Raw genomic sequence first — 26,214 nt, 5'->3', positions numbered from 1 at the left:
AGCTGGTTGACCACTGTGCAATCTCAGTGAGATTGGGCGTTTCACAGCTAATCGGAGGATCAGCCTCAAGAACCATGGACCCAGAGATATCCAACGCCCTAGCCGGAGGATCAGCTTTGAACAACTGCTCAAAGTAGCCAGCCCAGCAGGTCACAACTGCAGTGTCATCCGTAAGGACCGTTCCATTAGCTGCCCTGACTGCCGAGGAACAGATTCAGATGTGCGTAATGCTTTGATTCCTCTGTAAGCAGGACGTGGGTCGCTAGACCACTGTTGGTGTGTCACTTGCTCACAGATTCCTCTAAAAAAAAAAAAAAACACCTCTTTATCTGCCCTCAGAACCCTCGCAGCCGTCCTTCTCAGTTCCCGGTACACACCAGAGTTGCCATTGAGCCGTGCGCTGTGACTCCTCTCAATGAAATAATTATGTAAAAATGGTAATGATGATTTCCTGTCGTCTCTTCACCATACTGGAATATGGGGTGGGGAGCAACTCAGATTCCTGGGAAACCATCAAAAGAATGGAAGCAGGGTGTAGTATCAAATATGCCGTTAGATATTGTATGCCTACATTCTAGTTAATCAGCCCATTAAGTGTCATCCTGCTGAGTGGATCGAGTGTGTATATCAGGTGTTTACTCTACAGTCATGTTTTCCTTTAACAATTCCAGTAATGTTTGAATCCCTCCATATACTTTCTGCTCTAAGATCAGCAATTTTGATATATCCAACCACCACCTCGCTTCAGCTTTTTCACAAGGCTGGAATACACTAGTTCTAAGAGCAAGGTTATCCATAAATGTATACTCAATTACGACAAGTCAAAATCTGATAACACCCAAAGATTTATAAAAGACAGCAAAACCAGATTTTACATATTACTATGCCTATACGTATACTCTGCTGATGTGCTGTGCTCTGTTGTATAGATACATGGCTGCTACACTACCATAACCATCCATGAAAAGTTCTTGGAGATGGTAAATGCATGTTCATAGACAGAACCTTTAAGGAAGGGGCATACTAGGCTCCAAGATGCTGGGAGCTGAACTTTTCAAGTATTAATGGGTATCAGTACAACCTAATGATTTGACACAAATAACGTGTAAGGTTTGCACTCCTGAGATGGTGGTCAGAGGCACTCACACAGAATTTAATGGATATTTTTCTATATTACCTCTCTTGAAACTACAATGCTTTTGAGAAACACCCCTTAAATCTTTGATCATCAATCTGTAACTCAGCTTACAATGAAGAGCACATAAGTAATTAGTTGAGAAGCAGCCATTCATACATTTTATCACATATGTGCGTATGGGAGATTGTTTACAGGCTCAAATATTGTTATTTCTCAGCCAGACCAGGGATTGGCACTGTCGTATGATCCTTTCTCCTCCTGTCCCTCTGCAGACCAGCTGAAGATTGTGGCTCTCAGTGACATCACCACTGGCCCATCAACTGATTATATAACTTCCAGCACCTGCCACATCAGTTCCTGTTCCTGCATCCCTGACTCAACCTCTTCCTCTAATCCACCATATTTATAGACTGGTTTCATCCTGTTAGTCAGTTCTGTATTGATCTCAGGTCTGTAAAGACACATTTTTCATTTTTGCCTGCCTCTTTTCCAAGTATACAGGGTGGCCATCCCCAAATTTTTTTCTGTCTACTGTCTATTTATTACACTTTGAATATTCTGTTTAGTAAACTAGCCAAGGAACTGAGAAAAACTAATTCACATGGATCCAAAAACATTTTCCAGGTTTCCAAAATAAAGACTTCTGAATACAGCAGAAGCAAGCTAACTAAATAAATAAATAGCATGTTCATTAATAGCTTCTAATCAGGAATATAACAAAAACATGCAGCCACAGTGAGCTCCTGGGACCAATTCTATGGGTAATTCCTTCAGAGAAAGTTGCTTTCCTTTCATGCAGGGCTCCTCTCTTGTACAAATTCTCATTGGAAAAGAGGAAAACAATCAGAACCTGGAGTGGGTGCTTTTCTGCCCTTTTCCTTTTTCTGTTCTCCTGAGTTCAGTCAATTTGACTCTCAGCTTAGACTGTTATTCATATGAATATATAATTTTAAAACCACTCGCTTTTTTTTTTTTTTACAAAAATACTTGTTATACCATTTGTATGAAATTGGGGGTCAACTTAACCATAATCTCTCTTTCTCAGACAACACCTTTTCCAACGTAGCCCCCCAGCCCTCTAGATATAACAGTCAAGTCATTTTTAAAGCTGGCTCACAGCTCTGTGCCTACAATCGATTGTCCCTCTCTATGCAGCAAGTTTGTTATTGCTCTCAAAGTACCCACTCTTTCACCATCCTGCTTCATTCACACAGTGTAATCAAATCAAATAGACTGAAGAGCAAGAGGGGAGCAGAAATATAAAGGAAGGATTTCTTTAGAAAGTGAACTTCCCATTCCCACCTCCAGAATCCCTAATGCGGTGCTTAGCTGGCATGAAGCCCAATTAAAATGCAGCAATCAAAAGTAAAATTTAATTTAGCAAAGTCCCATACAGTTGTGCCTTGGTGAGACTGTCCTTCCTGCAGAGTCCTGTGCTGCCAAATTTTTGGTACAGTGCTGGTTTGCTGCTCACCAGGGAGGATGTTTCCAGCTCCACTGAATAATTTAAAAGGTCTGAAGCCTCTAAAGAACTTTGGTTTAGGGACTCGGCTGAGCTGTTGGGGCTGACGTCCACATACTCTTTCTTGGCGCCACCACTGCTGCTACTGCTCCCCTTCTCCTGGGAGCCGGAGTGGAAGAGGCTTCTCTCAGATTTCTGCTCATCGTCTTTTGCCTGGTACATGAGTGCTTTGTCGTGCTCTGGACTGGGACTGGCTGGTAGCAGGCAAGGGTCAATTAGTCTGTTTTGATAGACATCATCACCCTCTTGGAAGCTACTATACAGGTGGCCCAACCTGTTTTTCATAGGACCCATGGCAAAGTGCTGCTCTGAAAAGCTGTAAGGGGAAATCCTTCCAGGGTTTCTGTAAGAATATGCATTGATGTCTTCAACACTCAACTGCCTCCAGCAGCTGGACAGGTCCTCCTCTGGACTGTTGACACTGTTCCTGCTGTCACTATAAATCTTTGTGTGTCCTAACACATGCGAGGAATGTATACTTGGTGAAGGAAAAGATTCGCTGAAGCTCACAGGGATAGTCCTCATGTAAACTGGAGATGTGCCACTCTGGTGGTCATGCAGTATTTGCTGGAAGCTTCTGGACTTGGGAAAAAGAGGGCTCTCCTTCTCATATGAAGAGTTGCTTTTCCTCTCATAATTCTCATCTCTCCAATCCATGTATATGGCTTGGTGAGATGAGGAGAGCGTGCTGCTAGGAGCATTCCCTTTCTCATCAGAGCCCACACTAAAGCTGGAGTAAGAGCTAGAAGCAGGCAGTGATGTGATGAATTCAGTAAAAGGTTCATGGGAGAAGCTGGAATGGAAGCCATCCTCTTCAGTGTTGCTGTCTGTAGAGTTCTGTGGCCTGAATATTGCAGGCTCTTTCACATGCAAATCCACACTCTGTCGTCTTTCCCTCCTTCGTTCATCAGGACAGTAGAGAGCCGTGTCACTACAGTACAAGTCTGACTTGTAAACAGGCCTGCGACTCAGCTTCTCTGAGCTGCCCATATGGTTGTGGGATGGGTTTGTGTCCCTGGACAAAGGACTAGAGGTGTGTGAGCCAGGTGCACTGCTGGGTTCTGGTTTCTCTAGTAACTTGGCAATGACTGAAGTAGGCACAGTGTCAGAGTAGGGGGAATGGCAGAGTGGAAGCGAGATGCCACAGCCATGCTTCTCCATGTGATGGCTCACACGCTCTTGGAAGTCTGCAGGGAGCTTTGGAAGAAAAACAACAAGTAAGTGAACAAGCTTAAATAGGATGCACAATAAATATGGAAGCATGCATGATTTCACTGGACCTGTAAGCATTTTCCTCCTGATTAGGCAGGTTGCACTTAAAAGAACAAACATGGCTATCTAGTACTTAGCACATGTAAGGGACTGTAGTGTTTTTGGAAAATATAAAAGATTCAATGCATACTGAGTCATCTTCATTCTGACATATTCTTTCCTTTCAATAAGTAACCTCAAAAATGTGTCAAAGATATTAACAAGGAGTGAACGGTTATGTCCTATTGTCAAGGACCATGATATATGAATATGTGTATGTGGCAGATCCCACTCCCAGGTTTTCAAGAATGGGTAAGCTAACTTCAAAACTGAAGAATTACAGCATACAATGACAAACTTCAATCCTCTTCTAAGTGTAAGGGAATTCAAGTATGATTTTTCCACATGAGTGCTTCTTCAAAAAAACTGAATGTTCAATGTTGATTAACTTCAGCTGGTTTCCTAGGCTTTCAAAAAACCTGCCTTAATCATTACAGGAATTTGCAAAATGGATGTTTATTTGAAATCTCAAGATCTCCCTGGTCCCTCTGACCAGCACCACAACATGCTGTCCCCAAATTTTAGACATGCCTATGACAAGTAATTAAATTGGTGTGTTCTTTCAGCCTAATGTAGACAAGGGGAAGAGAAGTTGCAAAGGCAGCTCTCCACATCATATAAAAATGAATAAAACAAAAAGGGAGAGCAGGCAATCACCTCAGAGAGCTTGTGAGCCCTGTAATGAGACTTGCTGCACTGGAGCAACTGGGCAGCCAAATTGCAGTCCTTCCTGTAGAGTTCCTGAAAGAGAAGGAGATGTGACATTAATATACTAAATCTAAATAATACGCCAAATCCAAATCATATTATGTAATATCTACTGTTGAATTTTGCTCTGTACTTGTAATATTTCTATTGTATTGTTATATTGTATTGAGGATTACTTGTGTTCTGTTCTGTGTATTGTGTTGTATTTATTCCCTTTTTTTTGACACCCACTGCACGCCTCAACCTACCTGGAAAGGGTCTCTCTTTGAACTGCCTTTCCCAAGGTTTCTTCCATTTTTTCCCTACTAGGGTTTTTGGGGAGTTTTTCTTTGCCTTCTAAGAGAGTCGAGGCTGGGAGGGCCGTCGAAAGGCAGGGCCTGTTAAAGCCCATCGTGGCACTCCATGTGTAATTTTGGGCTATACAAAAATAAACTGTGTATCATATTGTATACTACTAATCAACAACAAAGCTGCAACTCAAAAATATTATGCCCAGTACGGTAAATCTGCAACCCCTCCCCCCCACCCCGTTTCATTTCATACATAGCTTTCTTACAAATGTCATGATGTGTGAAAGAGCTCAGTTTGTAAATAAAAACCTGCAAACACAACAGAGATGACTTGCTACCTGTCTCATTAATCAAAGTAAAACCTAAAGCAGATGAATCGTTACCAGTTAAAATGTGTCAAAGAACTCCCATAATCCTCTCGTTGTAATATTAATCACCTCCAAATGAACAAAAAAAAAAAAAAAATAGTTTGAGGTTACTTGAGAGGTGTACAGCATCATCTTATTGATGCACAGATTTCATGCAGGTTGAACTTTTATATCCATTGCATGTGCAGCAGTTATAAAGAATGCAGAAAGAAGAAATACTTTCTGCTGTCAACACTAATCATGGTTTTCACTCTGATATTATACATATGGCAATTATTTTAGTCTTGCATTTGAATTTTTGTCATGAAATTTGAATTGTAGCTGATCCAGATGGCATTAGCATTCCCTGCTTTTCATTAAAAAACTCCCTTCGTATTACTATGAGAAAAATGGCTTATTTAAATAAAATTTATTTTTTGCACCAAATGGAGTCATCACATCCCCTTCTTTCATGTGGTAATCTTCTTTTTTAACTTTACATAGCCATACTACTAAATAAGTAATCTTACTGGATATCTTCCATACTTTTTAGAAGCAGTCATTACAAAGCACAATACCTTTTCAAAACTAAAAGAAAATTAAATCTTATGGGCATTAAAACATTTTCTTTACAGTACAGAGCAAAGAATAAACACATATTTGGAGCTGTGGGTTTGCTTTACTTTGCATAAGATTTTAAATTCTCATGGCCAGTTATTTATGTTTAACAAAAAAAGTCTAAAGTAATTTGAAAAGTAAAGAGAATACTGCTAAAAATATGCACATATGCAATCATCTGCAGTAACATGATGGTTGTTTTCACACTTGCTTGTATTGGTTTTGGGATGTTGCAAAATGAGGATTACTGCTGTCTTAAAGTTTCAAGTTTTTTGAGGTATAATCTGTATGAGCTTCCCTAAATCAGCATCCATGCAACTGCAGCTGTTATGGCAATTAAGTAAAATCCTGAAACATGAAGTACACCAAGTTAAAAAAATGTGCATACTGTGGAGATATAACCTTTCAAGGTAAAATGTGACACTGGAAAGTGTTACGTCACATCTTGACAAAGTCTTAATTCTGAACTTCTTAGAATGGCTTGTGTGCCCAATTGCTTCACTGTTGTACAGCTTGGAGGATAATTTCATGAACTCTTAACGAAGGATCTGAATCAGAAATCACTTGAAAGTTTTGCACATTTGCTCTTTGTCTTACAATAATTTTTTTCAGACAAAAAACCTGATAACGTCTCATTACAACAAGAAAATAATTATTATGGAGGTGCTTCTAATAGCCCAGAAATTCTCTCTAGGCAGAATCACCCTCAGTGAAGTTCTCTAACTTTTTCATTTGGTAGCTTTATTTTCCATGTCACAAGAACAAAAAAAAACTTGCCAAATGTAGCAAAAAGATGTGCAGACTTACAAATAACATGTACACTTCACAAAAGCAGAATAAAACAAATCAATACATGTGCAACAAAAAACAAAATTTATGTTATGCAGAAGTTCTTTTGTATTGATTTAGATATTGCTTTAAAGTATAGTCCAGGAGTTTCACTTATAAAACCTTGCATGAATTTGTGTGTGAAAGCATGTGTAAAGCAAGAAACTATGTATACTAAAAAAAATGTACAAAACCTGGCATATGCATATTTATAGGTGATTAAGCCTTTATAAACCACAATCATCTTGTAAATATTTGTAAGTGAATGTGCCTCAAACTCTGCCTGGTTGCCACACTCGAGCAACGATATAGGACTAGCACCTCTCCTCTGCGCTCTTTGACCAAGAAAAGGTGTACATCACCAGCACCTGAGCGGGTAGCCACCATCATCTGACACATGTAATGATATGATTGCTGTTACAATTAATAGTATAAACCATATGGAAAAAGATGACTTGTATGTTAATGGAATGTCACTGCTTTTTAGTTAAAATCATTTTCATTCTCGCTAGGTGCCCTTATTGTAACGAGTGCAGTCAATTGACAAGAATATGCTGGGAAGACAGGACACTGATGCAAATTACCATTTTATGTTGGTCTGAACACCCACACTGAAAACTGAATGTAGCGCCTCTTCAAATTGTTTATGGTTCCAGCAAGGTGGGCATGACTGAGTGGAAACTTGGCCGACATATTCCTGACCTGTCTGCCTGTTCCCTCTGGCAGGTGCCTGGCAGCCAACTGTTAAAACCTGGATATGAACAGATAAAGCCTGATTTCAGGCAGCCTGTCTTCTAATGCTACTCATGAAAGTTTTTAAGTGAAAATATGCAGCAGTAGCCATCTTAAAAGGCAACTACCATAGAGTCTATACGTCATATTCGTTACATTTGAGGTTTAATACGTTTGTCACATAAACACACATTATAATAACGGCTTAGTGATATGAACATATGTATCATCAGTTAGCTGGTCTGGCTGCATTTCTCTGTTTAATCAAGGATGTTGTCATTTCCCACTTTCTCCAAAATGTTGCATACACATGGGCCAGTGTTGCTGTAAATATACACAAGTGTTCTTTTATAAATTCTGACTTTTGCATGGAAAACTGCACATGCTCATTTTGGGCCTTTTTAGCGAGTATGCAAGTTTTATAAATCTGACCTCAGGAGCAGAGCATACTCTCACAATTAACTGTAGGTAACTAGGTTAAAAGAAAATGTCGGAATTTAATTGTATCTGGTCCCTTACCAAGATTATATAGAGGGGATGTGATTTATAGCAGATTGCATTCCTTTCACTGCTGGCTAGAAACCTGGTGTGCAAATAAAAGCATAGCGTTTGTGAACAATTGGGATGATTTTTGGGAAAGGCCTGGATTTTTCAGAAGAGATGGTCTTCATCCTAACTGGAGGGATCTTATGTATTATTCCAAAATATGGCAGCAAAACTGCCTGGTTGACTGATTAGAGCACCATCCAGGCCGCAGTCATGTGATCTTAAATCACAGGCTGTTGTTTATCCCACCTGTTATTTTCCTGAAGCTGTTACCCATAATCCCTGTTGTGGGCATCCAGTAAATTTAGTCTTGATACAAACCTTAAATTAATTGATAATAAAAAAATAAGGTGTATAATTAGACCAAAGGATAAAACCAGACCCTCCACCAGGGGCATCTGCAATAGAAATTTACTTCAAATTAAAACAAAAAATATATCACCCGTTCAGAAAAAAACATGCAGTTTTAAATGCTGTTTATTGAACATTCGCTCTCTTGGCACTAAAGATGTTTTGGTAAATGATATTATATTAAGTACAAAATCTGATCTGTGTCTTCTTACTGAAACCCGGCTTAGTAAATGTGACACTGTTCCCCTAGCAGAGGCGTCACCAGATGGATACTCTTTCCTTCATAAGTCTAGAGATTCTGGTCGAGTAGGATGCCTTGGAATAATTCATTGTAACAAAATGCAAATCACTTCTAAAAATGTAGGCAACTTTACATCCTTTGAGGTACTCATTTTAAATATTAAAACAGATTCCAACACAATTATAGTGTTAGTCTACAGACCACAAGGCCATATTCATTGTTCATGACTTGATTTAGCAACCTTCTATTTGATTTGGCTATAAATTATGATCATGTAGTTCTGATGGGGGATTTTAATGAACACATTGATGTGGAAAATGACACTTTTAGCAAATGTTTTACTTATTTGTTAAATTCAGTAGGATTTTGTCAGATTGTCAAAGGTCCAACTCATAATCAAAACCAAACATTAGATTTAATTATAACTTACAAAGTTGAAATTCAAAATTTAAATATTACTCCATTAAATGAAGTCATTTCCGATCACTTCTTAATTACATTTGATTTAGTTCTGCCTATGCCAACGCACTCACAGATCAAAACAAAGACAGTGCGACATCTAGATTGTAATTCTGCTTCAAAATTTATAGATACCTTGAGTAAGTCGAGTGTAATTGTGGAAAACCATTTAGATCAGTTAACATCAAATGTAAATGTGGAAAACAATTTAGATCAGCTAACATCACATTAGAGTGTCGAAAACTGGAGCGCAGATGGAGAACAACAAAGCTACATGTCTTTCAAATTGCATGGACAGAGAGTGTTAATAAATATAAAAAAGCCCTCTTTAAAGCTCGCTCAGAATACTATTCTACATTAATAGATAGCAATAATAAAAATCCTCGGGTACTGTTTAGAACAGTGGCTAAATTAACAAATGGGAATTCAGATCAACAGTGCAAAATACCAACAGATATTAGCAGTACAGACTTTATGAACTTCTTCAATGAGAAAATTAAAAATATAAGATCCCAGATCTCAGCATCACAGTACAAACCAAATACTAGCTTAGCAGACCCTGCCACACATTGCATTCAGCACTTTAGTAATTTTAATCCTGTAACTGAGCAGGAAGTCTTAACTTTAATTACTAAAATGAAGCCCACTACTTGTTCCCTAGATCCAGTGCCAACAAAACTAGTAAAAGTGCATGGATGTTCTTGCAGCGCCTATTTTAACCATTATCAATAGTTCATTACTGCATGGCACCGTACCTGATGCACTAAAAGTGTCAGTCATTAAACCTTTACTTAAAAAGTCAGACCTAGACCCACACATACTAAATAATTATAGGCCTATTTCAAATTTACCATTTCTCTCTAAAATACTAGAAAAAGTAGCCAGTCAGCTTCAGTCACACCTTACGCATTACAATTTATTTGAGAAATTCCAGTCTGGTTTCGCACTGGTCATAGTACAGAAACTGCACTAACACGGGTTGTAAATGACATTCTGATATCCTCTGATGAAGGAAACTCCACTGTAATTATGTTGTTAGACTTAAGTGCAGCATTTGACACCATTGACCATTCTATTTTACTGCACAGGCTAGAAAGCGATGTTGGGCTTACAGGCCCCCGTGCTCGCTTGGTTTAGTTCTTATTTATCAAATCGATTCCAATATGTACAGAAATGTGCTGACAGTACTCCATCATTATACACAGAAGTTCAATATGGTGTCCCGCAGGGCTCAGTACTGGACCTTTACTGTTTTCACTTTACATGCTTCCACTGGGATCTCTCATTAGGAAACATAATGTTAATTTTCACTCATATGCAGATGACACCCAGTTATACCTTTCATTTAAATCAAATGAAGTTTCTCCGATGTTGTCTTTAATTAGTTGTGTTAGTGAATTAAAGGAATGGATGAATGAGAACTACTTGTCTTTAAATACAGATAAAACAGAGATGTTAATTGTTGGAGGGAATGACGCTGATCACAGCAATATTTTGTCATCATTTAACTCAGTTGGAATCCCAATTAATTTTACTGAATCAGCCTGCAATCTAGGAGTTATCTTTGATTCTAGCATGTCATTTAAAGCACATCTTTAAAAATGCTAGGAAATTAAGGTGCTTTCTAAATAAACAGGATTCTGAGAAATTAATTCATGCATTTATCTCTAGTAGGATTGACTACTGCAATGCGGTGTTCACTGGCTGTTCAAACTGTTCTTTATACAGCCTCCAGTTAATCCAAAATGCGCTGCAAGAATTATTACAAGAACAAGAAAATATGAACACATAACTCCAGCTCTTAAATCCTTACACTGGCTCCCGGTTAAGTTTAGGGCAGATTTCAAAATCCTCCTTTTAACATATAAAGCATTAAATGGCCAAGGTCCGCTTACTTGTCTGAACTTATCATGACTTACAAACCTGAGCGCACATTAAGATCTCAAGACGCTGGTCTGCTTAGGATTCCAAGGGTTAATAAAATAACAGTGGGAGGTCGAGCTTTTAGTTACAGGGCCCCTAAACTGTGGAATGGTCTTCCTGCTTCTATAAGAGATGCCCCTCGGTCTCAGCCTTTAAATCTCGGCTGAAGACTCACTACTTCAGTTTAGCATATTCTGACTAGAGCTGCTGATTAACTGTACAGACTGCATCTCTGTTGTTAGTCATTAGCACTAAAACATAAGTAAAATGATTGTTAAAATTTGTTACTAACCCTCACCTATTCTGTTTCTTTTCTCGGAACTCAAATGTGGCAATTGGTGCCACGGCCCACCTGCCAAGTTGTTTGCCTGCCTATGGTAAAGTCATCCCTGATGGAGGATCACAGGATTTCATGGGAAAAAGGGGTCCATTCATCGCATTGGCTGGTCGAACAACGTTTCAGCCGTGGAATGGCCAAATGGGGAGGCAGCTTGATGGATGAGGTCTCCAGGACTCTAAAAATATCCAAATCTTATTATGTGATATCATCTACTGTTAAATTCTGCTCCGTGCTTCTAAAATTTTTATTATTATGCTGTATTAAGGATTTGTTCTGTTCTGTGTATTGTATTGTATTGAACCCCTTCTTTTGACACCCACTGCACGCCCAACCTACCCGGAAAGGGGTCTCTCTTTGAACTGCCTTTCCCAAGGTTTCTTCTATTTTTCCCTACAAGGTTTTTTTGGGAGTTTTTCCTTGTCTTCTCAGAGAGTCAAGGTTGGGGGGCTGTCAAGAGGCAGGGCCTGTTAAAGCCCATTGCGGCACTTCCTGTGTGATTTTGGGCTATACAAAAATAAACTGTACTGTAGTATTGTATTGTTCCCAAAAACACACTTAACTAGTAACTCCAAAAGTCAATATAGATATTCATGTGAATCACAAGGAAATTTACAAGTCAGCTTTGAAGGCAACAATACAGCAGTGAAGGCAGGCAAAGTGAGATGTGGCAGGAGATGTAAGGATGCATGAAATGTAGAGAGACTCCTTGTTAAAAGTAAACAGAAATCCATTTTATCTTTAAGTGGCAATTATAGGCATTAGCCCAGAGCAGCACATACATTTTATTTAAACAAAACAAGCAATACTGACAACACACAATGCTATCATTCCTTTTTTATTATTAAAAAGAGTTGTTCAGAAGAAGTAAGGAAGCAATTAATTTGGAAATTCAAATGAAAAATGTTAGCTGTGCAATAACTGTAAAGAAACAGGAAAAAAAACACACACAAATCAGGGCTTAACGTTACATTATTTCAACTCTCACTTAAAAAGTCATACTGAAAAGCAACTATGTGACTGGTTGGCTGTTATTGTGAAAGCAACTCTAATCTAATGAATTACAGTCGTGGCCAATCATTTTGAGAATGAAACAAATATTAATTTTCACAAAGTTTGTTGCCTCAGTTTTTATGATGGCAATTTGCATATACTCCAGAACGTTATGGCGAGTGATCAGATGAATTGCAATTAACTGCAAAGTCCCTCTTTGCCATGAAAATTAGTTTAATCCCAAAAAAAAACATTTCCACTGCTGTTGTGAAGAAGGCTTCAGGGCGCCCAAGAAAGTCCAGGAAGCATCAGGACAGTCTCCTAAAGTTGATTCGGCTACGGGATCAGGTCCCCACCAGTGCAGAATTTGCTCAGGAATGGCAGCAGGTAGGTGTGAGTACATCTGCATGTACAGTGAGGCGAAGACTTTTGGAGGATGGACTGGCTTTAAGAAGGGCAGCAAAGAAGCCACTTCTCTCAAAGAAAAACATCAGGGACAGACTGATATTCTGCAAAAGGTATAGGGATTGGACTGTTGAAGACTGGGATAAAGACATTTTCTCTGATGAATCACCTTTCCAATTGTTTGGGGCATCTGGCCATTTTATAGACCTTTACATTTATTACACGCTTTAAGGCAAAGTGTGTTTTTAAAGACCTCAGCCATTTTGCATAGTTACTTTTCTCCCCCTTACATTCTGACAAATGGTACAGAACCATAAATACACATATAACTAGGTTTAGAAAAGGTCTTTATCCCTAGATACAAAAACTACTAAAACAGCCTTTCATACTGACGACTGCATGAGCATACCCCTTTTGTGTGTTTTGTACTGTACAGTACATCTTCCAAATTTATATTTAATGAATGTAGCTAGTTTCATTGTCTGTTGCTTTTATTATACTACTATCACTAGGATGTGGATGATGTGCACATCCTACACATTATTTTGTATTTTACTGCTCACTTAAAGTGAGAAACTTAGAAAGAAAGCATCAGAAGAGTTCAATTAACAGTTAGTGTGGCACATTTTGTTGATTTTCGGAAAAAAAAATTCCATGCTTCGCTATCTCATGTGTCTCTAATACCTAACTCAGCTGATCTATCAGTGAAGGTTTATCTGCCAGACTTATGGATGCCATTTTTCATACCAATTACTCAGAAACTGACACCTCTATAAGTTAATATAGTATTTATTTGCTCAAAGAAGCGGAGATACCACAAGGTACAATGTAAAATACCTGTGAATGGAGTCAAACGTGTTGTGATGTTCATCCTCTAGAGGGAGCTGTGTGTCTGTATTAAATGCAGAATCCTTTGTAACCTGCCATGTGGTACACAGAGACTGTACCACTAAGGAGTATAGATTCCCTGGAGACTGGAACTAAGTTTAAAGCCTAAATGTAAGTCCCCGGAGTGAGAATCCAGCTGATTGTGCATGCTAAAGCACACACTCACTGTTTGACAGTGCTGAATGAAACGGGCACAGTCTCCTGTCATTTTCTATAAGGCCATTTTGCTGCTTTATTATTTATTTGAAATTACTGAAGGTACCTATACAATCTGTGGTGACTTGGTGGTACAGTAATTAGCAGTGCTGCTTCACAACTAAACAGACCTCGGACTTATTACCTTCTTAGTCACTGTGTGCCATTTGCGCACGTTCTTTCAGGTAATTGATTTTTTTCCCCATATTTTCAAGACATATAGCTGGGGTTAATTGGTGGTCTATCCTGGCCTAGCAAGAGTAAGTGTATGCATGCAAGTGTGATCTGCAATATCCATGGTTGCCTTGCATCCAAAGCTGCTGAAATAGATTCTAAATCACTATGATACTTTACTGGAAAAAAGTAAGATCTGAAAATGAATGGATAAACTGATACACACAGAAATGTCTGTCCTATGTTTTGCAGTTACTGCTGACAAAGAGTATAGGGCTTGGTTATAGAAGATGACAGGAAAGCAAAACTGCATCTATTAACAACTGAAACCTATGAGTTTTTACATCCTGGTCCCTACGGTTCATGTGTTTTCACAGAGTCTTTCTGTTTGACACTCAAAGTAATTAAGTCTCTTTACATTCATTTGTTCCTTCTTATATCGATTAATTTACATAAAACACTAGTCCTATTTTAGTTTATCTGTGTTTTACATAAATTAGTTACCTCCCTAAAAGCTAACAGTCTGCATTAGGAATGGCAATACTGAAAGGTTTTTATTGAGGGCTAGGCTATCAAAGTCAGAAAACAGAAAAACAGCTTTAGATTCTCCACAAACAAAAAACTGAGAATCAATTAGCATTTGCAATTATCATACTCACATTATCCTCTCGAAGTTTTTCTATTGTAATCTTGGCCTCCATTAAGTGATTGTTTAAGACAATGATCTCATGGCTTAGGGCTCTCTTCTCATCGTCATGGTGCTGAGACTGTATGGGTTGAAAGGAACAACTTGATTATCCAAATAGGTATTATAGATTCAACAATGAAACACCTATTTTTTTGGTAAAAAACACTTCAATTAACTACAAATTTCACAAAATGAACATTCATCATAACGATGTGCAGAATATTGGACTTTGATGACTAAAGTTATTGAATACCAACAAACAACTACTCATTAAGTATAGCAAGGCAATTACTTTTCACTTCGTGCCATTTGATTTTGAATGAATTTCTTCATTAAAAGGTATTATTTCTGCATCCAGGTGCCTTTTACCCTAATGGTACATTCTGGATAAAAATCTGAATGGACAGTGTGTCAAAAATTTGGTATAAAAAAGGAAATCAGGAAGGAGGCAAATCTTTTTTCATATTATTACAAAATTTTAATGTAATGCACACTGTCCCAAAATTCTTAAATGGGCAGATTTAAAATAAAATGATTTACATATATAGTATTTTAAATAAATGTGTGCTTGGCAGGTTATGCAACCTGCTCAGATTCACCCAATTACTTACAGTGGGATTAAACCATCAACCTTGTTGTTCAAAGTTCTGTACCTTAGTCACTAGCCCACTCTGCCTAGGAAGACTGCTTTCACTCCAGAGTCAGAGTCAAACACACTCTAGATGAACAGCCTAGAGTTTATTATCACAGGCAAAGTATTCATATTCAAATTGCACAAAGTAATTTTGTATATGGTACTTTTGTTCACTCAGGATGGCTGCATTTTGTAGCACTTCAGATAAGATGCTCTGCAGCAAGCTGTTACCAACCTTCGCCTGTCAAACTTTTCAGATGTTTGCCAACACTAAACAACCTCATCAAGCAGAATAAATCCATCCCCAAAGAGTGGACAACACTAGCAAGCAAATATCGTAATGCTTTGCACTTCCCTCTTGGCCTGACATATCCAAGATAGGTGGTGACAGGCAGTAATACTGCATGATGAACATTATACATCGATTTATATTTTAAAATATTTATCTAACAAGAACTAAACTATATGATGTACTGTATAATGAATCTAAGATTATTAGCACACTGTACACAGCATTTATACATTTTATTTTTGTTAACCAAATTAGTTATTTAAACATTACATTTTAAACAGGATCACTCAGCAGCATTTCACATAACACTATCACAAGAAACAAACAACAGATGCAGTTCAGCTAGATTGATCTTAGTTGCCCTAGTAATGCAATCCAGAGCCCAGTTCAACTGCAACTGTCTAAGAACTTGTGTTTCATAATGTCTAAAACAGAAGGTGGGCTCACGTGAATAAAAACAACACACTATACACTTGCAACAAAGCTACTAATGGTAACCTACATAAAACTAATGCATCAGCCATTGAAAGAAATCTAACGGTAAATCAGATACAAATAATAATAAACAATCTCTGTTCAGTTCAAGAGATCTTTGTTATTATTTGAATTCCTAAAGTTGGTGGAAAAAAACTCAAAACAGCACAACCTATAGAGCTACATATGTACAAATATAAACTAAATAATTATGTTAGATAAACAGTTAAGCCTAAAACGAAGAGACAGAAATCAGTGACTCAACAGTCATGAAGCTAGCCTGTGTTAATGGCTAGGAATACTATTATTTTAACATTCTTTAGCTTCAGAAATATTAACAATGCAGCCCTTTTCCATATCTTCAGGTAAGGTTTGCCATTATTGGAGTGCACTTTTCAATGCCTACCCTCCAAACTCTGAATTATATCTTGTCACATACAGCTTTTGGCTGCAGCTTGCACCTCTGAGTTTTAGTGATGCCAACTATTCTATTAATCACTGCGGTCGTGCAGGGGTTAGTACCGCTGCTTCCCAGCTTCTTGAGATCCCACCAAAAACTCCAGCTGGAGCAATACATAGTATGGATCTTCTCTTTTCTTTCAACATCTTAGTGATGTGCAGGTTATTTTAATTTGTCCCTGCATGAGTTAACTTGAGTGTGTGCTTAAGTGTTTCCTTCTATTGACTGTTGTTCTATCCTGATTCTTCTAAGACAGGACCCAACTTCTTATGACCCTGAATTTGACTATGCACACTGGGAAAATGTGAAAATGTTTGGAATACTTGCAGCACATTCTAGGTATCATTAGTATTCAATATTGTAAAAAGTACACCCAAATTTACACAAAATTAAATTGGAAGTTTTACTAAGCATCTAATGCAAGTTTATCTTTTTTCGGATCCAAAATGTAGAACCTGCCATGAGGGGAAAAAAACAAGACCTTCACTACAGATGTGTGAATCTGTCAAGAGGGAGCACACAGTTTTGTAGGATCCAAGCTTTGTAATGTTACATACAGACCAAAAATTCATGGCAAGCCTGCAAGTGAAAAATTCTTTGGTAAACCGAAAGTGTGATTAAAACTCCTTAACATTTTAGGTTCACCAGAATAAATCTTCAATCAATGGCATGGTACTCTGAAAACAGTTTTCCATTGAAAGTAAATTAGTATTTATAGTGAATAAATGCAATTTGCAGTTATTAAAATAATTGCACGTAAATTACATTTGTTTACACGAACAGCTGAGACAAGGCAAGCACAGATAAGTCCCAGCTGCAGAGATTTGGAAAGATTGTTAGCCACAGAGTAGCATCTGGATGAGAAATATTAATAAATTATATATTTTATTCAAATATCACTTTAAGTTAATGTAAGCACCACTTAATTGTGTTTTAGGCACAATTCACATATTATTATAATCAATTTTGTTAACAGCTACTAGAATAAAATCCAATACTGGTTCACACCTTTGGTAATAATTCAAAGGGAAATTAGGGGGTATGAAAGCTCAAGAAGATTATTAGAGATAAGTGCTTTTAGCTTTTCTCATGCAAGCTATAAGAAGTCCACAATATAGCATGTGGATGAGCCACATAGAAAAGATAATTACTTCTAATATCTTAGAGGCTGAAATGTGTGGTTTTGTTTTTGCTAACAAGAATAAGTTTGTGTGTATTTAATCTAAAGAACATCACAAAGAAATGAACCCTAACCTGAACTCCATGCTGCTCTAAACAGTTTATTTTTTTATGCATGTTAGAGACAAACTATAAATATTCAAATTTCAGACAATAGTTCATTTTATTTTTTATTTTTAATGAATGTAACAAGGCTGATCACTAAATCTCCATTATTTACTTCAGCTTAGACAATGTTTTAAGCCACCAAAGTCCCAACCCTCCTCTTGTCTAATTTCAATGACCAAATGTTATTAGAAAGACACCAGAGCAGTAAATCTTTCTGCCTCACTGATGTTGCAGAAAAGTCAATGTATATTCCCTCCTTCAGACAAAACTCCAGTGCACATGGTATTCACCATGTAACCAAAATCAGGCTCATACTGTGTATCCAGTTGTCAGGAATAGGTTTTTAATGATAGAAATAGTTTCAGCACGGGTTAAGGAACTATCATGTACAAGTGCCTAGAAAGATTGTAAATGTTCAGATGGCTTTTTTATCCGAGAATCACAATTTAGTTATACATGTAAGAAAATCGTATACCTTATAAATGATTTTCTGAGGTCTTCCCCGTTATGGTGATTAAAACACAGTGCACAAAAAACATGTTTTTTTCATAAATGGGAAAGATTTTAAAACAGGTAAATTTTGCCATGCAGATATCACTACTGTAAATGCATTACTCCTTTTGATAAGAAGAAACAGTGTAGTTGGTTGCATCACTTCCCTAGATAATTCTTACTTTTTATGTAAAGTGTTTACACTGTTTATGACCTTGAAAGAAGTGTATGATTCCACTCTGAAAAGTCACATTTTAATGACAAAAACTGCAATATCATTTGCAAGCTAAACTGCTAGTGTGTTGTTACTGCTGCTAACCCTGCGGTTTGAGCCTTTCTAAACATGTCCTGGGAGATACGAGCCCATTAATTGCAGGGCTGCTTCTAGCAGTATAGAAATCTTCAGCGGATGTGATAATAACAGAAATTACTGGAGACAAACTCCAAACCTTCCACTCTTCAGCTTGGAAACAAGAAAACAATAATTTGAGTTAAAAGCATATGGAATTGATATATTCTACCTCTCATCTTTAGTACTGCCACAATAAGAAAGATATAATTTCACTAACACAGTTTATGAAAAGTTTTTTCTTACATGAAATATATTCAGACCTGATCAATTTAAGGTCACAGAGGCACTTGCATATCCCAGCAGCATCATGTACAAGGTAGGAAACATCCCAGAATGAGGTGCCAGTCATTCCCTGAACCCACTCATGCTTGCAGCTACACTCACATTAGGCCATTTTAAATTTACCAAATCAACCTAATATGCATTTCTTTGGAATTTGGGAGGAAAAAAATCAAAGTACTTGGATAATATTAGACTTTGGATTTTGTTTTAATTTTTCCAGTGTTTTTTTCTTTGATATCCTGCATCTCATAATAAAACCTAACCTTCTCAAGCTCATTTAATCCAGTTCAGAGTGGCAAAGGGCTGGTGTCTAACCTGGCAACACTGGGTACAAGACAAGACATAGGCCAGGATGGGGCATCAATCCATCATATTTGCCACTCACATATAAACCCATGCTCACACTCACAAAAGGGTAAGTTTGAAAAAAAAAAAAACTATCAACTTAAGTTTTACATCTTTGGGGATGAGGAGAAACACACATATGAACATGGGAAGAATATGCAAACATCACAGGGACAATGACTGAATGATGGATTTAAACACAGGATGCTGGATCTACTAGATCTGACCAGATAACTGTAACATACTCCTCTCACAGACTACCCAAAAAAAGACATAAATCGACTACAATTAATGCAGAATGCAGCTGCTAGAATCCTAACTAGGAAAAGAAAATCCGAGCACAATTCTCCAGTTTTGATGTCACTACACTGGCGGCCTTCTGCCGTTATGCACCTAAAATCTGGAATAGCCTGCCAATAGGAATTCGCCAGGCTGATATGGTGGAGCACTTTAAAAAAAAAACTGCGAAAAACACATTACTTTACCATGGCTTTCTCATAACTTCATTGTAGAGAAAAGCCAAGCAAAATGACACCCTTTATTGGCTAACTAAAAAGATTACAATATGCAAGCTTTTGAGGCAACTCAGGCCCCTTCTTCAGACAAGATGTAATCCTGATGTAGTTCAGGCAAAATGTGATTACATCTTGCCTGAAGAAGGGGCCTAATTACCTCAACTGCATATGTAATCTTTAGTTAGCCAATAAAAGGTGTCATTTTGCTTGTTTTTTCTCTACATTCATAAAGGCTAACACGGTACAACACCCTAGTACTACAGACATACAAGACACCGAAATGTACCGATACTACATGGAATTGAAGACCCGGTGGAAGACATCTTGCCTGATGAAGGGGCCTGAGTTGCCTCGAAAGCTTGCATATTGTAATCTTTTTAGTTAGCCAATAAAAGGTGTCATTTTGCTTGGCTTTTCTTTTCTCTACATTCATTATGGCTAACACGGTACAACACCCTAGTAGTCATAACTTCATTTTAATTTAATCCTGTTGCTTTGCATATTTAATTAATTATCATTACTATTCATGGTGGCTCCAAAATCCGTACTAACCCCTACTCTCTCTTCTGTTCTTTTTCCGATTTCCTGTGGTGGCAACCTGCGTCACCACCACCTAATCAAAGCACCATGATGTCCTTGCATTGACGGATTAAAAGGCCAGAAGTTCACATGACCGTCATCATCAACTCCTTCCATGAAAACCCTGAAAACAATGAGGAATGATCATTTATGTTAGGTAGAATGCCTAGAGGGGACTGGGTGGTCCCCTGGCCTGGAACCCCTGCAGATTATTTTTTATCCACTCGCCTTTTTTTTTTTTTGTTTTTTCTGTCCTCCCTGGCCATCGGACCTTACTTTTATTATATGTTAATTAGTGTTCTCTGATTTTAATTCTTACTTTGTCTCTTTTCTCTTTCTTCACCATGTAAATCACTTTGAGCTACATTATTTGTATGAAAATGTGCTATAAAAATAAATGTTGTTGTTGGATCTGTGAAACAACAACACTATCTACTGTGCTTCTGCTTTTTGCACTGGACACCTCTGTCTGTAGAATAAGCAAATGATAAGTAAAATACAGCATCAAGACTGGTAGGGAATTTAAAAAAAAAAAGGAAATCAGAATGACATTGGCAACTTTAAGATTAATTGTTCATTTTCTACTTCTGATTTATTGTGCAACCATAAACATGTCACTTACTACAGTAGGCAGCCAAATGTGGATTAACAAGAACATTATAAAAATCCAAAGCTTCTTATTTAAACAACATTCCAATCAAGCCCATCAAAGAGTTAACTTAAAACATACAGTTCATTTGAGTTTTATTTCCATGGAAACTAAAGAATCTTGATTTTTTTTTTTAAACATATTTGTATATCTGCCGCAGTACATTTCAATCTCATTTGAACCTCTGTTCTGTAGACATATACATTGCAAACATAACCACTATTTGCTACAACATCATGAGCAGAAAAAGCACACTTCAGATACTCTACATCCATCTTAAAATGAAAAATATTATACATTTAGAATACTATGCACTTAATTGTGTTTTCATTAGTTGACAGTGAATAACTGGAACTAGCAGCTAATATTACAAGATCAGTCTGCATTTCATTGCGATCAGGGCAATTCCAACATTTCTCTACTCCATACCAGCAAGTAATGGAGATTTAGTGAACATCTTTGGTACATTAATTGCACTTGAGCCTGTACAGTTATGCCTTTGTACAAATCACAAATTTTGAGATACTCCAGATTAATTAAAAAATATAATTTGCCAGGAAATTCTTTTTTAAACCCCAAATTAGTTTATTGAACAACAAGATAGCTATACTGTGGATGCTGCGCAATCTTTACAGAAAGATCTGCTATTATAGGATATCTAAGACAATAAAATCCACACAATACAAGACATGTGGTCTTGTCATCTGTTACACTTAAAAATACAATTTCTAGAATGAAGTACTAACCCTATTGCTAAATTAGTGAATGCTGAAACTGGCATATACCTCAAGTGAAGTACAGTATATGCTACCCCACACGCCATTCAAAAAAAATCTGACATTTTTTTCAGAGGTAAGATCAATTGTTCATTTTTGGAACTTGTTTATTTTCCCCTCACGTTACAAGAGTGTGGAGGATTTGAAGCCTGTTGTGAGACCATCTGATGTGAAGCAGAAACCAACCTTGCAGTGTACTCCAAGTAATTCATAATTTTTCATTTATTACATCTACCACAGCTGTATTTCAGTTTAACACTAGAATCACCAGAGCCTACAAAAAAACTCGTAAATCCGTCCCACCTTAAATCGCTTCTTAAAATCATTCACAGCTCTCCACCAGCATCTTTTGTCATCTAAATGTACTGATAAAAACCAGGCTGCAAGCAGCCGGCTACTCCATCCCCCCACCGACTTAGAACGTACACAAACTTCTCCCAGCTGATGCCTTGATTGATTTACACATATTTTTGAGCATGCCATCTGCACACTACTTGTGACTTTATTTATTTACTTACTTCCTAAAGCCTAAAGGTAAATCGTGTCATAAAATGATTTCTTCAAAATGTTGAATGTTAATTATTTGGCACGGACATGCTCAAAAAATACATGTGTAATGCCACGAAAAGCGCCTGCTGACACTTTAGTATGCAAGCAATGGTATGTGCATTCTTGCTCCGATGTAGAAGGGAGCGGAGTTTACCTCTGTTACAGCGCGTCTATGTCAAAACAGCAGTGTCAGATGGGAAAGATCCTGAATGCGACTGAGAGAATGAAAAGCGAATTAAAAAAAACTAAAGCTAACCTTTACAAGTATCATAAATTACACCGGCTGTTACAGACTGAAATCAAATTTATGTTTTTATTCTAAAATAGTAAGAGCAGTTTACTTCTCAAAACGGAGTGGTGCAGGATCGAACTCGCGACCTTTTGATTCCCAGGCGGGAGCTGATTCTATTGCGCTACGGAGGCAGTCATAACAAACAAGTGTCAATGTCGCATGTTAAGGCGGCTTTTTGTTTCTGCAGTTATATTTTTGAATAAAAGCGCAATTGTTGTGTTAGATTTGTACCTTCTGTGAAAATATTTCTTTGATATTTGGACTTCAGGCTTCATACATTATATAGTTTATGCCTACATTTTGTCATCTACTAGTAGAATATAAAAAACGTTTCTGTTTTAACAATGTGTTTACACAGATTACTGTAGAAACGGAACAGACATTAAATACGTGTGTTCCAAACAACGAACTATTATTTCCACTCTAAAACTCCACTTCACTCCCAGAAAATCAATCAAGGCATGAGCTGGTAGAAGTTCGTGCACGTTCTAAGTCGGTGGGGGGATGGAATAGCCGGCTGCTTGCAGCCTGATTTTTATCAGCACATTTAGATGACAAAAGACGCTGGTGGAGAGCTGTGAACGATTTTAAGAAGCGATTTAAGGTGGGATGGATTTACGAGTTTTTTCGTAGGCTCTGGTAATTCTAGTATTAATTCACCAAACCTAAGTTAAAGCCCACTAACACTCACCCGACTAATATTCCCCCATATTACAATGGCAAAAATGCACATACTGTATATAAGAATATAAGAAATTTGACAGCTGAGAGGAGACCATTCAGTCCATCAAGTCTGTGTGTTTAGCTAATAGCTAATATAAGTGCTATGAACAGTGAACAAACATTCAGATATATACAAATACAAGCACAGAAAGTAGACACAATTCCAAGAATTATTTTACATATTGTTAATGGCAGTTGTTTTTAAGATCCGTGAAGTATCTTGAATTTGGTCTCAATAAAATGATTCCAAAGTATACAAACAATATTAATCTTCCAATTGAAGGATCATAATTTAAAAGACCCCCTCCAAGTGAAGCTAATGCTCAGCAGGTAAAGATATAAAAATAAATGTGCAATGTTTTCTTGGCTTTGACTCCACCAGTTGCTCAATACCCTTCCTCACAACTTGATCTCTCCTTATCCACTTCCTGTGCCTTCTTTTTATAATCTTTTTCTGTATTCAGGCTACAGCTGGGGAAACTTCATGAGACAATTTTATCAACTGCTGTTTTCTACCGTTTACTATTCTTGTATGTAAAAGCAATACACATGAACATAGATACTCAAATGTAGCTCCTGTTACATGCATCCTAAACTCATTTACAACAAACTCAAAAATGCTAATCAACCTTACACATGAGTTGGGGCTGAATGGATAGGCTGTGACCCTCACAATCCCGTTTTGGATTATGTGGGTTTGAAAATGTTGAGTTACATCTTTAGCATGGGGGGCAAAAAAAATGGAAAATTGTGTGTCCATACAACAAATGCACAGGTAGTGATAGGTCTCTTCAGTTGTGAGGCAGTAGCAGACACCATGCACAAAGTCAGTTTAAAGCAATAACTAGAGAAGAGGAATTTTAAAAGTCATTAGGCTACACTGTAGAGGTCATTATCAACTTTACTTTGAAATCAAATCAGCAGTAGTGAGATGAGCAACCAAGTAGGCAGTGTTATCTGTAGATTTATGCATACATGTGTGATAAGCAGCACTGATTTAAAAATTACTACTAGTTACTGTATCTCTGATCTGAGCCCATTAAAGTGTTTAGTCAACAATTCCTATCCAAAACAACTTAAAAATCTTATGTTCACACTACCATTTTTTATATTAATTATTTATCAAACCTGCTGATCTAGGAAGCATGAGAGCAAGTCAGGCACCAGTCCACAGAGTACATTATTGTACGCACGCACACACACAACCTATACTCTTATATGCTACCAGTTTAGATATTTCTACTGGTTTGGAACTGACAGATTAGGTAACACACTAAGCAACACAGAGCAACTGGAAGTTGGGGAGAGAATATTCAGCCTTGTGTTTTACAGTCTAATATATTAGTCAATACACCATACTGACTACCTACACTTAGTAAACATGCATGTACTTCATTACCAATTAATATCTTCCTTTGGGACTTGTTTTCCCAGAAAGATGTGTTATTATTCTTCACTGTGTTAACTAAATATCACATATGTTGGATTGAGGGTTTGATCCTCCTATTCCTTATTACTGGTTTCCTCTGACTGCTAACAGACTCTATAGAAACCCATTTAATTTGAACTGGAGCTGCCACCAAAATAGTTCATGCAATGTTGGATAATTAAGGAATGTGCGTGCCGACCTTTATGTGATATCTCCAGTGACACAAACAAAGAGCATCCCTGGGTCCTTTTAGGAAAGGCTTTAATGACAGCAAACACCACAAAAAATACACAAAATGGTGGCTCTACAAAACAGCAAAATGGTGGCGCAAAATGATGGCAATTAACATTTCAAGTCTTTACAGAGATATTCTTGAAAAAAATAAATGTTCCCATTGAATTCATTGAGTTAATAAAGCCCATTTATACATTTAATAAAACATTTTCAGATTATTAAAAAAACTCCTTTTAATAGTATAGTTGGCATTGTAGATTTTAAGAAAGGAATGCCCCCGTTTCCAATATCTCAACTTTCTCTTCCAATTATTTATAGACATATCCTCTGAAATTAGCTAAATAGGGAAGCTTTAGATGATAGCAAGATTCAAATTAAATTGCATCTTCACAAGTATTCTGGAAAAGCCAACTGCTTGTAATATTGATTGTCTCTCTGCTTGAGCTTGTAAATTGGCTACCAGTGTTGGGAGGTTACCATTTTAACTGATAAGCAATGCTATGACGAGACATCAGCAAGGCCTGAAAGACAGGATCAATACTAAGTTGGCTCTTGGTCTTCTGTTATTCAAATTTTATTTTTCATGGCACTTTCTCCAAACACATCAATTAATCATCAATCCACACTAATTAGGATCCTTTTCAGCATAGCTGCTACAAGTATTAAGCCTATAATTTGCACCAATGGCCCATAATACAAGCAGTTGTGTCTGTCCAGAGATTACAGGGTTTATTATGCCTTGTGCTCATGTTTAAAAAGCTAAAACTCCAAAGAGTCCTTTTTTACTCTGGCTGCTTTTCACTGACACAGTAAATTGCATTTTCAGGGTCAAGAAAATGCTTTACAAGTTAAAATCTGATAAGGCTACTGCCTTCAACTTCGTGGACCCCTTGTTTACAGCAACATTGCATTCTTTCAGCATGCATGTACAACTAACCAAACTGATAATTTAATTTTTTTCAGTTTTATATTACAGAGTTATATGAAATAGATTATATACAATACCTAACTTTCCATATAGACTCTAAACTTAATAATCACAAACCTGCATTGCTATTTAGTGTAGCCCAGCACTTTATGTCCATTGCTATTAGCTTCTATAACATTTTAAAGCAAATTTAGATGTGCTTAGTAAATGCGGAAGAATTACCTGCAG

The 26,214-nt window shown here is 37.3% G+C and overlaps 1 protein-coding gene across 4 annotated transcripts in view; it reads right to left on the bottom strand.

Moving 5' to 3' along the window:
• Positions 1-2,101: 2,101 nt before the first annotated feature.
• The window catches only part of LOC120519094 (brain-enriched guanylate kinase-associated protein-like), a 99,922-nt gene continuing 75,809 nt past the window's right edge, over positions 2,102-26,214 (bottom strand). For all 4 annotated transcript variants that reach the window (XM_039742190.1, XM_039742192.1, XM_039742191.1 and 1 more), the window contains 3 exons: positions 14,666-14,773; positions 4,629-4,712; positions 2,102-3,857 (listed from right to left, as the gene is read on the bottom strand). In XM_039742190.1, coding sequence (XP_039598124.1) covers positions 2,511-3,857; positions 4,629-4,712; positions 14,666-14,773 — 1,539 coding nt within the window. In that variant the 3' untranslated portion in view covers positions 2,102-2,510. The remainder of the gene's footprint in view (positions 3,858-4,628; positions 4,713-14,665; positions 14,774-26,214) is intronic.

The sequence above is a fragment of the Polypterus senegalus genome, chromosome 18 (assembly GCF_016835505.1).
Source record: "Polypterus senegalus isolate Bchr_013 chromosome 18, ASM1683550v1, whole genome shotgun sequence".
Lineage (NCBI taxonomy): Eukaryota > Metazoa > Chordata > Cladistia > Polypteriformes > Polypteridae > Polypterus > Polypterus senegalus.
This window is presented reverse-complemented; position numbering and strand designations above follow the sequence as displayed.